We start from the raw sequence: 14,156 nt of genomic DNA on the forward strand, positions 1-14,156 counted from the left end.
CCGGGCACCGGATTTTCTCTGGTTTGAGTTAAAAATTAAGCTGCCGCGGCTTATTTCTCGAGAAAGCTCTTCGCGACTGGATCTTAGTAAGGAAGGACAATCCCCAACTTCAGTCTTTCGAGCAGAGTTCAAAGCAGGGAAACCAGCCCCACTAGTTGGTCGGGGATCAGCCACATGAAGGGGCTGAACACTTGCGAACAACTCCAGGCGCTTCTCTTGCCTCCTGGCGCGCACGGAGTCCCCAGGCTGCGGCAGTGGGACACGTGGGGCTCCTGCAGCCAGCCGGGCGTTTGCATCTGACCGAGGAAGCGCGTCGCCTCGGCCGTCTACAAAGCCCCTCCGAGTCAAACTTACCGGAAGAACGTTAGGCGAGGCGCCAGTCGCGTTGGTGTACAAGCAGCCCTTTTCTCCCTGGTGAGCCGACGCGCCACGCTCGCTCCGTCTCAGGGAAGTTGGTGCAAAACGACGCTTTGGGCTTTTTGGACCCAGTTCAAAAAGCAATCGGGCAAATATTCCCACGGTTTGGATCGGTCTCTCCTGCAAACCTCTGTTCTCCCAGCCGCGCTCAGTATTTTCAGGGAAGGAACCTGATCGTTTGCAGCTAGCTGATGTAACCGCACTCACCGTCATGCCACAGGAAAAAGGTCTTTCCGATGCCACGCGACACAAGCCTCTTATCAGAAGCTGTTGTCCTGAAACTAGGATGGAAGCGACAGCGAATCTCTGCAACCGGGGGCGAGGCGTGAAAAAGCGAGGGATCTTCGGCCACTGAAGCCGGGGCGGGGGGCGTGTCCCGAGCTGCGACTGAGGACGCCAGCTTCCCCTCGATCGGCATGGATTGATCCGGGAGAACTTGGTATAAAGACAGATGGCGTGTTGGGAGAGAGGTCCGGAGCAGGTGGCTCCAAAGCCTGCACTTGTCTCCTAATAAAAGTACCGGGCTCAACACCTTGTTTCCTTCCCAGAATGCGGGGAAGGATTGCGGTTGATTCCAGACCAGCTGGAGAAATCGATTATTCAGCCTCCGGGGCGTTACAGTCTAATGATAGCTGGACCTTCCCTCTGTGCTGTCACTCACCGGGCATAGCAATGCCTGCTTTAACACAGATGGGCAATATAGCCCTTTGAATTGAGTTCCTCTCTCTGCAGTTGTCCGCCAAATCTCACCCAGCCGCATCAGTCCGACAGTTTAGGACAACTACCTGACGCTCTTTAAAGACAACAGAGAAGTTTCCCTTCTAGATTCACACGTGTATCCGGTGTTACTAAAAGCCTCTGCTGAGCTCAGCCCATTTTCGGAAGTTAATAAGTAAATAAACTACCTTTTATATACTACCTTTCTTTCAATGCACTCAAGGCGGTTTACAGTACAAACACATTACAGTACAAACGTACATTATAGTGAACATAATACAAAAAGGATGGGGAGGATAAATCTAGGCATAAGCACACTTAAGTCTTGAAATAAATTCTCAACCATTCAATTCCCACTTTAGTGGCAGTCAAATCCCCAGAATCTGACATTTTTCAAGGTAGTAAATAGAACTTACTGCTTCAATACTTTGGATAGAATTATAAATATGCAAAACAAGCATCGGGGATCGTTATTTTGATAGGGTGAAATTACAACATGCTGCCAGAAGAGGGCACATCTATCGTGGTATAAAGTGTGTCGTCCAGTCGATGTCGACTTCTGGAGACCACAGAGCCCTGTGGTCTTTGCCTTTGGTAGAATACAGGAGGGATTTACCATTGCCATCTCCCGCACAGTTTGAGATGATGCCTTTCAGCATCTTCCTTTATCACTGCTGCCCGATATCGGTGTTTTAGGAAACATACCAGCGGGGATTTGGACCAGCAACCTCTGGCTTGCTAGTCAAGTCATTTCCTGCTGTGCTATTAGGTGGCATAGCTCAGGGCCCTCTTCTGTGGGACCCATGCAATGAATCTCTGATGTGTCAGAACACATGGGAGTGCCTCTGGAAACAGAATTGTGGGTGTGGGGGAGGCTGTCCTTGAAATCAAACTCTCTTTACATGAACATAGGAAGCTGCCTTATGCTGAGTCAGACCATTGGCAGCAATCAGTGTAGACAATACAATAGATGCGCCAATGGTCTGGCCCATCTCCAAGGCTTCAGGCAGGAGACTTTCCATGCAGATCCTTGCCTCACTCTGGAAACCCCTCCCATATGAGCTGTGCACCTCTCTATGCACCTTCCAGTATTGTTTTACTCTGGTATTTTCTCTCCCCCCCCCCTTTACTTCTGGTTTAAAATGCTGTTCTTGGGATTTTTATATATTGCTATTGCAGTCAGTAAGCCACCTTGAGTCTTTTGGAAGACAAGGTAGAAATAAGTAATGTAGACTTAATATATAAAATGTATAAGCCCCACACTCCTTTTATTGGAAGTTTAGCATAGTGTTGAATCTTAAACTTGCGTTCCTTCCATTCACATAAACAAAAACAAGAAGTTCTGGTAAGAACTAATCTGCCAACTTTTCTTTCCCTATAACTGCAATTGATAATTACCATCTTCACAAGTTAGCCCACTTCCTCATCAAATGTTCACACATCCACCATCTTGAATTGGGGTGGATTACACCACCAACTATGCTGTTAAGGTATCCATATGTGTCCTTACAACTGTACCAAATGTGATTCAAATCTGTCCAGGCATTGCAAAGTTGATATAGTGAGGGACACAGACACACATAAACTGGGTGATATCAGAAGCTTACTTTCCTTAAAGAAAGTAGGCTAAAAGGGTCACACTCATGGAAGGGGTCATGCAAATAGCTAGTTTGGCCAGCAGGGGAGAGTTTAATGTCAAAACAGAACATGTAGTTTGGCGCTACATGGAAAAGAGAAATCAACAGATGCTAGGCATACATACTATATACTTGTGTTATTGAAAATGAAAACTCTACATTTTTTCTTGCGGCAATAAATGTGCATTTTCCCTGTGCTGTTTTCACTTTGTTCCCAATTAACTGTAGCTGAAAATACAGAAGGCACAATTTGTTTTCACTTCCAACTTGGGAGAATTATTATTTAAAGCTAATTTACTACTGGACTTGTTCCAGTTCATGTTCAGCCTTGACATTCTTGCATCTACTAGACACTTCTACCCACAAAGTCCCTCAATTTTCTCCAATCTGCCTTCATCCTACAGCAGTATGCATCACCCATTGTGTTGCAGGAGTCCCCCAAGCCTCAGCAGCAGATTTTCAGGGGATAAAGCAGGGAGAAGGGGGAGGCAGGAAAACCCTATTAGTAGAACTCCTGTTCTGAACACCCTATTCTGTTCATAGAACTCTGCCCACAGAATAGGATCTGTCTATTGCTATTCTTGTTTACATCACATTTCAATGCAAAAAGTGTTTTGCAAAGCACTTTTCATGAGTATCATAAGATCCCCTTAGAATATTAAGTTTTCAACATACTATACATTCATAACCTTAAAAGAAAGCCAAGCCATGATTCTTAAAACGAATCCAATAAATTAAAAAATTATTTTGTTTGTTGGATGCTTTTTAAAAATAAGTTGGGATGATGATAAAATACACATTTTCCACAATTCACCAGCTTATTTTGAGACCTCAATGCACAAATATGTTTAAATGACAACTATGGTGGTGGGGAATAGAAGAAGTCAGCAGCTGGCAAGAAATTAGCAAGTCAGCAGGCTGTTCCAGGGGTAGGGCAGTCAGAAATTTAATAGCTGTCTCCCCTTCCGGCTGTCCTGCCAGCTCTTTGACCTCGGGAAGCACTGCCAACAACCCACATAACCTTATCCTGCTTCTATGCAATGCCAGGTTGGTCCAAAATAATTCAGAACTCATCCATGACTTGATTATGGTTGAAGGGGCTGACCTGGTTTGTATTACCAAGACTTGGTTGTGGGAGGCTAGTGGTCCAGTTTGGTCCCAGCTTCTTCCTCCAGGATATTCTGTAGAGGAGCGGGTGAGGGGATGTGTGCGTGGAGGTGGAGTGGCTGTGGTCTATAAGGATAACATCTCCCTTATCAGGGTGCCTGTTAGGGTATCGGACCATACTGAATGTGTGTACTTGAGTTTGGGGACCAGGGATACATTGGGACTTTTGTTGGTGTACCGATCGCCCCACTGCCCAACAGAATCCCTTACTGAGCTCACGGGGGGCTGAAGCGGCAAGGTAGGTGACTGGAGCGCAAGTGGAGAAAGATTCGACTTGAATCCGACAGATTATGTCATGCGGCAAAGAAGCGGTTCTCAAGTGATACATGCAGCAAAGAAGCGGTTCTTTTCTGCCCGTATTGCTTATGCAAACTCGCGTCCGGTGGAGTTGCTCAGGGTTGTGAGGGAACCAGTATCTGCCTCCCCTCCCCTGAACCAGAGTTTGGAGTAATTAGTTATCCGCTGTGATGTGTTTAAACAATTTTTCGCAGGTAAAATCTCTCGAATTTGGGCCGACTTAGATGGAGACTCCACAATTAATTTGATGTCTGAATTGGAGGTGTCCGACAACTCCTCTTATGTGGTTCGACTGGATTGGTTTCAGTTTGTGACTCTTGAGGATGTGGACAAGCTGCTTGGAGCGGTGAGGCTCACCACTTGTTCTCTTGACCCTTGTCCAACATGGCTTGTTCGATCTAGCAGGGAGGCTGTTGTAGGAGGCCCGGTGGAAATCATAAATGCTTCTCTGAGGGAAGGCAGGATGCCTCCTTGTCTCAAGGAGGCAATCATTAGACCTCTTTTAAAGAAGCCTACATTAGATCCCTCAGAGTTTAGCAACTATAGGCCTGTCTCCAACCTCTCATGACTGGGCAAGGTAATTGAGAGGGTGGTGGCCTCTCAGCTCCAGGCGGTCTTGGAGGAAACAGATTATCTAGACCCATTTCAAAATGGCTTACGGGCGGGCGATGGGGTGGAGACTGCCTTAGTCAGCCTGATGGATGATCTCCAGTTGGGAATTGACAGAGGAAGTGTGACCCTGTTGGTCCTTTTGGATCTCTCGGCGGCTTTCGATACTATTGACCATAGTATCCTTCTGGAATGTCTGAAGGTGTTGGGGGTGGGAGGCACTGTTTTACAGTGGTTTCGCTCCTACCTTTCGGACAGATTCCAGATGGTGTCGATTGGAGACTGCTGCTCTTCAAAATCTGAGCTTAAGTATGGTGCCCCTCAAGGCTCCATACTCTCTCCAATGCTTTTCAACATCTACATGAAACCACTGGGAGAGATCATCAGGGGATTTGGATCGGGATGTTATCAGTATGCTGATGACACCCAGATCTATTTCTCCATGTCAACTTCTTCAGGAGATGGCATATCTTCCCTGAATGCCTGCCTGGAGGCAGTAATGGGCTGGATGAGGGAGAATAAATTGAAGCTGAATTCAGATATGACGGAGGTACTTATAGTGCGGGGCCAGAACTCCAGAGACAATTTTGACCTACCTGTTCTAGATGCGGTCACACTTCCCCAAAAGGAACAGGTTTGCAGTCTGGGAGTACTTCTGGATCCACACCTCTACCTGGTTTCTCAGGTTGAGGCGGTGGCCAGGGGTGGTTTCTATCAGCTTCGGCTGATATGTCAGCTGTGTCCATTTCTTGAGATCGATGACCTCAGAACAGTGGTACATCTGTTGGTAACCTCCAGACTAGACTTCTGTAATGCGCTCTATGTGGGGCTGCCTTTGTACATAGTCTGGAAACTTCAATTGGTTCAGAATGCGGCAGCCAGGTTGGTCTCTGGGTTATCTAGGAGAGACCACATTACTCACTTGCTGATGGAGCTTCTCTGGCTGCCAATTAGTTTCTGGGCAGAATACAAAGTGCTAGTTATAACTTATAAAGCCCTAAATGACTTAGGCCCTGGCTATTTAAGAGAACGTCTTCTTCGTTATGCGCCCCACTGCCCACTGAGGTCACTTGAGGAGGTCATTCTCCAGTTACCGTCAGCTCGTCTGGTGGCCACACGGAGACGGGCCTTCTCGATTGCTGCCCCGAGATTGTGGAATGCACTCCCCACTGAGATGCGATCCTCCCAATCTCTGACTATTTTTAAAAAACATCTGAAGACCCATCTCTTCACCCAAGCTTTTTCAGCTTTTTAAATTTGTAGGTTTTATTTTTATACTGTTTTAAAATTGATAAACTGTTTTAACCTTTTATATTTGTTTTAATTGTTTTAATGTCATTGTTAACCGCCCAGAGACGAAAGTTTTGGCGGTATACAAGTTAAATAAATAATAAAAATAAAATATTAATAATAAAAACTGATGTTCAAGATAACAGACATTTTGCTGTAAAACATCAGCTTCAGTGCTATACAATCCTGATACTGTAACAGGGTTGGCTGATTGCCGTCAGTCTTTTTGCTGAATCATGGCACTGAGTTGTATTTAAGAGCACGACTCAGCCATATAGCGCTGAAGCTGATGTTTTAGATCAAAACATCTGCTATCTTGAACAACTGTTTTTAATACATATTTGCATATGAAAGAGGTCTCAAAAAAGCTGGTTCCTTTAAAAAAAATTTATGTAAGCTGCTGGGAGATATCTGTATTGGGTGGCTCATAAATAAATAAATAATGGTTAAGGCAATTTGACCTGACATTTTATCACACTCGCAGTCTTAATCACCCTTAAGATTGGGCTTCAGCAACATACTTTGTGTCTCAAAAATATTTTTCATCCATTAAACCAGAAGATACAGTTAATTTTCTGTTATCTTCGGTTTCCAAGGAACAACTAAAGGCCAAATGATTATTGCAATATACAACATCCGTCAGCTTATATGCATATTTGCTCAGCAAGTCCCATACTGAAAAACAGACTGCTGCCTAATTTGCTACTTTGAGTGATCATCCAAAAGTATAATCCTACCCATGACATGTAACACATTTGCCTAAGAAATCTTCACCTGGACAAGTAGTAATGGGGCAGCATGTGCACTGATACTTATTTCTGTGACTGGACAAAGGTTAATGAATGCATTGTATGTGTATCCAAATGAGAGGTGGTGCTTTGCAGTACCTCATCCATTCATTGTCTAGAGAAGCTGAGTAGCTATGGCATTTAATGCAGCTAGTCTACAATCAACTATTGAACTATTCTGGTAGTACAGCAAATAAATCCTTGGCATGTATGCTGCCAAGCCATCTTTCCTATCTAGTGCAACTGTAAGAAAACATAAAATCAAAAATTTCCCATTTGTAGCACCACTCATGGGGCCAGATAGTGAGGTCATTCGCACAATCAAGAACTGTGTGCGACCCACATTTGGGAGCTGTGTGCACTCTCAATTTTTGGTTGTGTGGAAGCAAGATTAGAGGAAAACCCTGGGTAGAAGTGATTGTGTGAAAGCAAGGGAGGAGGAAAATCGGGGTAGCTTTTCCTCCTCCCTTGTTTCCACACAATCACTTCTACGCAGGTTTTCCTTTAACCTTGCTTCCACACAACCGAAAATTGGGAGCACACACAGCTCCCAAACCTGGGCAGATCACAGCTTTGATTGTGTGAATGACCTCAGTGTCTTTTTGGAGGCCAGATTATCTGCAGCCTAGAGGCAGCCAGTCGTTACTCCCTTCTTTTTAACCTGTAGTGGGGGCCACCTGGAGGTGGCTATGGGCCATCTCCAGCATCAAGGGCAGGGTGCCTCTGAGTACCAGTTGCAGGGAAGTAATGGCAGGAGAGAGGGCATGCCCTCAACTCCTGTCTGTGGCTTCCAGTGACATCTGGTGGGCCACTGTGTGAAACAGAATGCTGGACTAGATGGGCCTTGGGCCTGATCCAGCAGGGCTGTTTTTATGTCTCACTATCTTGCTTACTTCTATAGCAACATACTACCTTGTCTACACCATTTGTTTTTGACAGAATGTCAGCCTTAAAGAAAGCAGCAAGAATAAAATGAAGTTACAATATAGATTCTAATTCCTCCACTGAAACACATTCTACATTAAAATGTTTGCAGAAAAACTCTTTGCTTTCTAATATATTCCCTTTTCTTGTGTGAATAAAGACCCAAGTTTATACATTTTTAATGACAAAGCAGGGATGTTTATTCATTTTATTTCAATTCTAAACAGTTTTCTCCATTTAGGGTCACTGTGATGGTGGGGAGGAACAGGGCTAAACATATTCACATTATAGCCATTTGACATAAGTCATGGGCATTTCAACATATAGTAACCAATTTATAAAATGCAATTTAAAAAGCACTTTATTTTCAAAAACTCTAGAAACAGTAAGCTACATGGCAGTTATTTTTCTTGAAAGGCCTTTCAATCTAGAATAATTACCTTTGATTAAGAAATGTTTATTCTTTAAGTCCATATTATTAAAATAATCAAGTTGCACAGATATTAATAGGTTCAGAAATAAAGAGGCTGTTTCTGAGAAAAGCTAGAGAGAGTTTCATTTAGGAACCCACATATTTCCATGTGTATCAGGAGCTCTGGTGTAGGGAATATTCCAAATCCATGGGCGATCTGCAATGGAAGAAGAAAAATGATGCTCAGGATAAATTTATAACACAAATATAAGATGAGCTGACTGAAAAAGTTCAATGAGACTTCATTCCAAACAAAATGCAGATGTTGGAGAAAGATGAAAGTTGTCAAATATCTGCTAATCTTTAACTATGAGGCATTGCTACCTAGATATTAAGCAGATTATTATGAATACCTCCAAACAGATCTTGCAACATTTGATGTATTCGCTTTGGTCCTTATAGCCTCACAGAAGAGCAAATACTGCTTGATCCAAGAATATTATCCTTTTATAGGAGAGTGAAGTAGGGGCACACACGCCAGGGACAATTATAGCAAAGAAAACATTTAATTAAGAAATGCAGTTATCACCAGCTCGTTTTGTGGTGACCCCAAACTGGGTGGTCTTTAGGGTTGCCCCAGAGATCTGGACCATGCTCCCAAATGAGGTTAGAACCTTCACATTTCTGGCTGTTTTAAAGCGACTTTCAAAAATGAACCTATTTTATCAGGCTTTTACTTTATGTTTTAAAGTTTTATTGATGGTTATTTTAATTTGTTTTATATGACTTTAGGTTTTAATTGTAAACTGCCTAGAGATTTTATATGGGGTGGTATATAAATACAATAAATATACTAATTAATATATTTAATATGCTAAATACTAGATTATCTTGATCAAGATTTGTTAGAATCTTTAGAATTTCAGGTAATTTAAAAAATGTTCCCAGCATTCATAGCAACAGAACAATGCCTTCAATGTGCCTCTAAGCAATGTTTACCAAATCCATCTGTTGTCATAGCATTTAGGCACTAAGGGACACCATCATAGCCACACAGATAGCCTAAAAACCTAAACTCTAGTGCTGAAGACAAACAGACTTTTGAAATGAAATAAATAATCCAAATGTGAAATATAAGAATGACAAATATTTCTGTACTTCAAAATATAATCTTGAAGGGAGATTTGGAGGTATAGTATATTAACACAAGGCACAGAGGGCATTCATTCATTTGTAAGAAGCAAATATCATTGTGTTCTTTAAGCTTTAAAACATGGTTGGAAGATCGGATCATAAGTTTTCCATGTAGTTTGATCCCCATGACAGATAGGACAAGGACAGAGGAAGGACAGGTTTGATAAGAAAGGAAGTTGACTGGAGAGAGATGAAGGCAATTACCCAAAAAAGAAAGTAGTATGATTGTGAAGGAAAAAATGATTAAGTATGTTTTGATTTAAAAAACAACAAACAGACCCCAAAGAGGGTGGACAAGTGGAAATGTTGTTACAGCCATGTCAAGTTGAAAGTACAAAAAACTGCTAACCATTTTTTTCTCACCAAAGCAGTGTACAAAGAACATGGCTAACCATCTTTTGAACAGCTACAGTGGATTTAGCAGAGCCCGCCTTTTGTTATGTACTTCATCCACTCAAGCAAAGGAATTCTTAGCCTGTCTTTCACAAGAGACAGAAGCTCTTTCAGGTACTTTCCCTCATGTACATTAGCTGTTCACTCCTGCATAAAAAGCTCACTTGCAATCTTGCATAGGTGGGTCAAGCCATGTTTTATTTTAAATAGTGCTATGAGGGTTGGCAAGGAAACTGCTTTTCAGAGGACCATTTTGTTTGTATGTTTTTTGTAATTTCCATTACATTTCAATAGTTGTAAGCTGCCTTGAGAACGTATTTATAGTTTATTAAAGATGGGAAACATTTCACACACCCACACCCAAAGTGCATAAAAAGGATAGAGATCTTCAGTGTTGATGTTGATCCTGAGAAGTGAATTAAGAACATTCAATGATCACTGCTGGGTCAAGCCATTCATCTATTTAATTAAGCATGCTGCTTCCCATAAGAACATAAGAACAGCCCTGCTGGATCAGGCTCAAGGCCCATCTAGTCCAGCATCCTGTTTCGCACAGTGGCCCACCTGATGCTGCTGGAAGCCACAGGCAGGAGTTGAGGGCGTGCCCTCTCTCCTGCCATTACTCCCCTGCAACTGGTACTCAGAGGCACCCTGTCCTTGATGCTGGAGGTGGCCCACAGCCCTCCAACTAGTAGCCATTGATAGACTTCTCCTCCATGAAGTCATCCAAACCTCTCTTAAAGCCATCCAGGTTGTTGGCTGTCACCACATCCTGTGGCAGAGAGTTCCACAAGTGGATCACGTGTTGTGTGAAAAAGTACTTCCGTTTGTTGGTCCTAGACCTCCTGGCAATCAATTTCATGGAGTGACCCCTGGTTCTAGTGTTGTGTGAGAGGGAAAAGAATCTGTCTCTCTCCACTTTCTCCACACCATGAATGATTTTACAGACCTCTATCATGTCTCCCCGCAGTCGTCTTTTTTCTAAACTAAAAAGCCCCAGGTATTGTAATCTTGCCTCGTAAGAAAGGTGCTCTAGGCCCCTGATCATCTTGGTTGCCCTCTTCTGTACCTTCTCCAGTTCAACAATGTCCTTTTTAAGATGTGGTGACCAGAACTGTACGCAGTACTCCAAGTGTGGTCGCACCATAGTTTTGTATAAGGGCATTATAATGTTAGCCGTTTTATTTTCAATCCCCTTCCTAATGATCCCTAGCATGGAATTTGCCTTTTTCACAGCTGCTGCACATTGAGTCGACACTTTCAACGAGCTGTCAACCACAACCCCAAGATCCCTTTCCTGGTCTGTCACCGACAGCTCAGATCCCATCAGCGTATACTTGAAGTTGGGGTTTTTCGTCCCAATGTGCATCACTTTACACTTGCCAACATTGAACCGCATTTGCCATTTTGTCGCCCACTCCCCCAGTTTGGAGTGATCCTTTTGGAGCTGCTCACAATCCGTTTTGGATTTCACTATCCGGAAGAGTTTGGTATCATCTGCAAATTTGGCCACATTGCTGCTTACCCCTGCTTCTAGATCATTTATGAATAAATTAAAAAGCACTGGTCCCAGTACAGATCCCTGGGGGACCCCACTTCTTACTTCCCTCCATTGTGAAAACTCTCCATTTATACCTACCCTCTGTTTTCTGTCTTTCAACCAGTTAGCAATCCACACATGTACTTGTCCCTTTATTCCATGACAGCTAAGTTTCCTCAGGAGTCTTTGATGAGGAACTTTGTCAAAAGCTTTTTGGAAGTCCAGGTAGACTATGTCAACTGGGTCACCTTTATCCACATACTTGTTGACACTCTCAAAGAAGTCCAAAAGGTTGGTGAGGCAAGATTTACCTTTGCGGAAGCCATGCTGGCTCACTCCCAGCAGGGCCTGTTCTTCTAGGTGCTTTACAATTTTATCCTTGAGGATGCTTTCCATCAATTTGCCTGGAACGGACGTTAGGCTAACTGGCCTGTAATTTCCCAGATTGCCCCTGGAGCCCTTTTTGAAAATCAGTGTTACATTTGCTACTCTCCAGTCCTCTGGTACAGAGCCCGATTTCAGGGATAAGTTAAATATTTTAGCAAGGAGGTCGGCAATTTCACATTTGAGTTCTTTGAGGACTCTTGGATGGATGCCATCCGGCCCTGGTGATTTGTTAGCTTTCAGTTTTTCCAGACAGTTTAGAACATCATCCCTTGTCACTTCTATCAGACTCAGCTCTCTAGCCTCCATCCCTAAAAAGCCTGGTTCAGGAACAGGTATATGCTTAGTTTCGTCTGCCGTGAAGACAGACGCAAAGAACTCATTCAGTTTCTCTGCAACCTCCATATCCTCCTTAATAATCCCTTTCACTCCCTCATTGTCTAATGGCCAAACCGCCTCCCTGGCAGGTTTCCTGCTTCTGGTGTACTTAAATAAGTTTTTGTTATTCCCCTTGATACTTTTGGCTAAATGTTCCTCAAACTCTCTTTTTGCCTCCCTTATTGTCACCTTGCATTTCTTTTGCCAGAGTTTGTGTTCCTTTCTGTTCTTTTCATTTGGACAGGCCTTCCAATTTTGGAAGGAAGTCTTCTTCCCTTTTATGGCTTCCTTGACGGTACCCGTTAGCCATGCTGGCATCCTCCTGGACTTAGTGGTACCTTTCCTCCTTTTGGGTATACAATCTAACTGGGCTTCTAGTATTGTGGTTTTGAGTAAACGCCATGCACTCTGGAGCGAAGTGACTCTCCTGATTTCCCCCCTCAGCTTTCTTTTCACCATACTCCTCATTTTGGAGAAGTTTCCTCTTTTGAAATTCAAAATGTCTGTGTTTGACATCCTTGGTGATTCTCTCCCCGCATGCATGCTGAATTTGATGGCACTGTGGTCACCGTTCCCTAAAGGGTTGATGACACTGACATCACGCACCAGGTCCTGGGTGTCACTCAGAATTAGATCCAAGGTCGCCTTCTCTCTGGTCGGTTCCATGACCAACTGTTCTAAGGCACAGTCATTTAGCGTATCTAGAAATTTGACCTCTTTGTCCTGACTTGAATGTGAATTTACCCAGTCTATGTGTGGGTAGTTGAAATCACCCATAATTACACCCCTGCCTCTCCTTGATGCCTCCCTGAGTTCCTCCTGCAACTCCCAGTCACTGTCGACATTTTGATCCGGAGGGCGATAGCACGTCCCCAGTAGCATGATTCCTTTCCGGCCTTGTATAGTCACCCACAGGGTTTCTGTGGAGGACTCCAGTCCACCTAGGTTTTCTAGCTTGTTAGATTCTATCCCTTCTTTAACATACAGTGCTACCCCTCCTCCAAGGCGCCCCTCCCTGTCCTTCCTATAGAGTTTATACCCAGGGATAACAGTGTCCCACCGGTTCTCACTGTTCCACCATGTTTCTGTTATGCCCACTATGTCTATTTCTGCATTAGCAACCAAGCACTCCAGCTCACCCATCTCGGCTCGGAGGCTTCTGGCATTGGCATACAAGCACCTATACACTGAATCTTTCTCCTGATGTATGCTATTCTTTTGACTCTTTGACCTGCTGGCACAGCCTCCCGTCCCCATCTGTTTTATTTGAATTCTTTGCAGCCTCACACTTTAAAGGATGGCTTTTGCCAAACGGGATACTGCCCAGCTCCCATCGGCTGTTCCCCAGGTGTCATTTTAAAAGCTGCTCTGCAACCTTTTTGATTTTAAGCGCCAGCAGTCTGGTTCCATCTTGGTTCAAGTGCAGCCCGTCCCTTTTGTACAGGCCTTGCTTGCCCCAAAATGTGTCCCAGTGCCTAACAAATCTAAACCCCTCCTCCCGGCACCAACGTCTCATCCACGCATTGAAACCCCTCAGCTCTGCCTGTCTCACTGTACTTGCGCGTGGAACAGGTAGCATTTCTGAGAATGCTACCTTGGGGGTCCTGGATTTCAAAATGCTACCTATCAGCCTAAATTTGGCTTCCAGGACCTCCCGACTTCATTTCCCCACATCGTTGGTGCCGACGTGCACCACGACAGCTGTCTCCTCCCCAGCACTGCCTAGGAGCCTGTCTAGACGCTGCGTAATGTCCGCAACCTTCGCACCAGGCAGGCAAGTCACCGTGCGGTCAACACGCGGGTCACAAACCCATCTCTCTATCCCCCTAATGATCGAATCACCAACTACAAGGAGGCCCCCACCCCCCAGAGGAGTATCCCCTGTGCGAGTGGATATGGGCTCATCATCCACGGAAGGGGTCCCTTCTAAAGGAGCATTTCCCTCTTCCTCAGACCGATGTCCTCCTCGCCCCAGACCTTCATTCTTCCTGACAGCAGATGAGCTACCA

The 14,156-nt window shown here is 44.2% G+C and overlaps 1 protein-coding gene across 4 annotated transcripts in view; it reads right to left on the bottom strand.

Moving 5' to 3' along the window:
- Window positions 1–8,040: 8,040 nt before the first annotated feature.
- Window positions 8,041–14,156, bottom strand: part of TDP1 (tyrosyl-DNA phosphodiesterase 1) — a 94,250-nt gene continuing 88,134 nt past the window's right edge. For 3 of the 4 annotated variants that reach the window (XM_053255661.1, XM_053255650.1, XM_053255642.1), the window contains one exon: window positions 8,041–8,475. In XM_053255661.1, coding sequence (XP_053111636.1) covers window positions 8,402–8,475 — 74 coding nt within the window. In that variant the 3' untranslated portion in view covers window positions 8,041–8,401. The remainder of the gene's footprint in view (window positions 8,476–14,156) is intronic. The other variant, XR_008308535.1, reaches the window with a different exon arrangement.

This window comes from Hemicordylus capensis, chromosome 1 (genome assembly GCF_027244095.1).
Source record: "Hemicordylus capensis ecotype Gifberg chromosome 1, rHemCap1.1.pri, whole genome shotgun sequence".
In the NCBI taxonomy this organism is placed as follows: Eukaryota; Metazoa; Chordata; class Lepidosauria; order Squamata; family Cordylidae; genus Hemicordylus; species Hemicordylus capensis.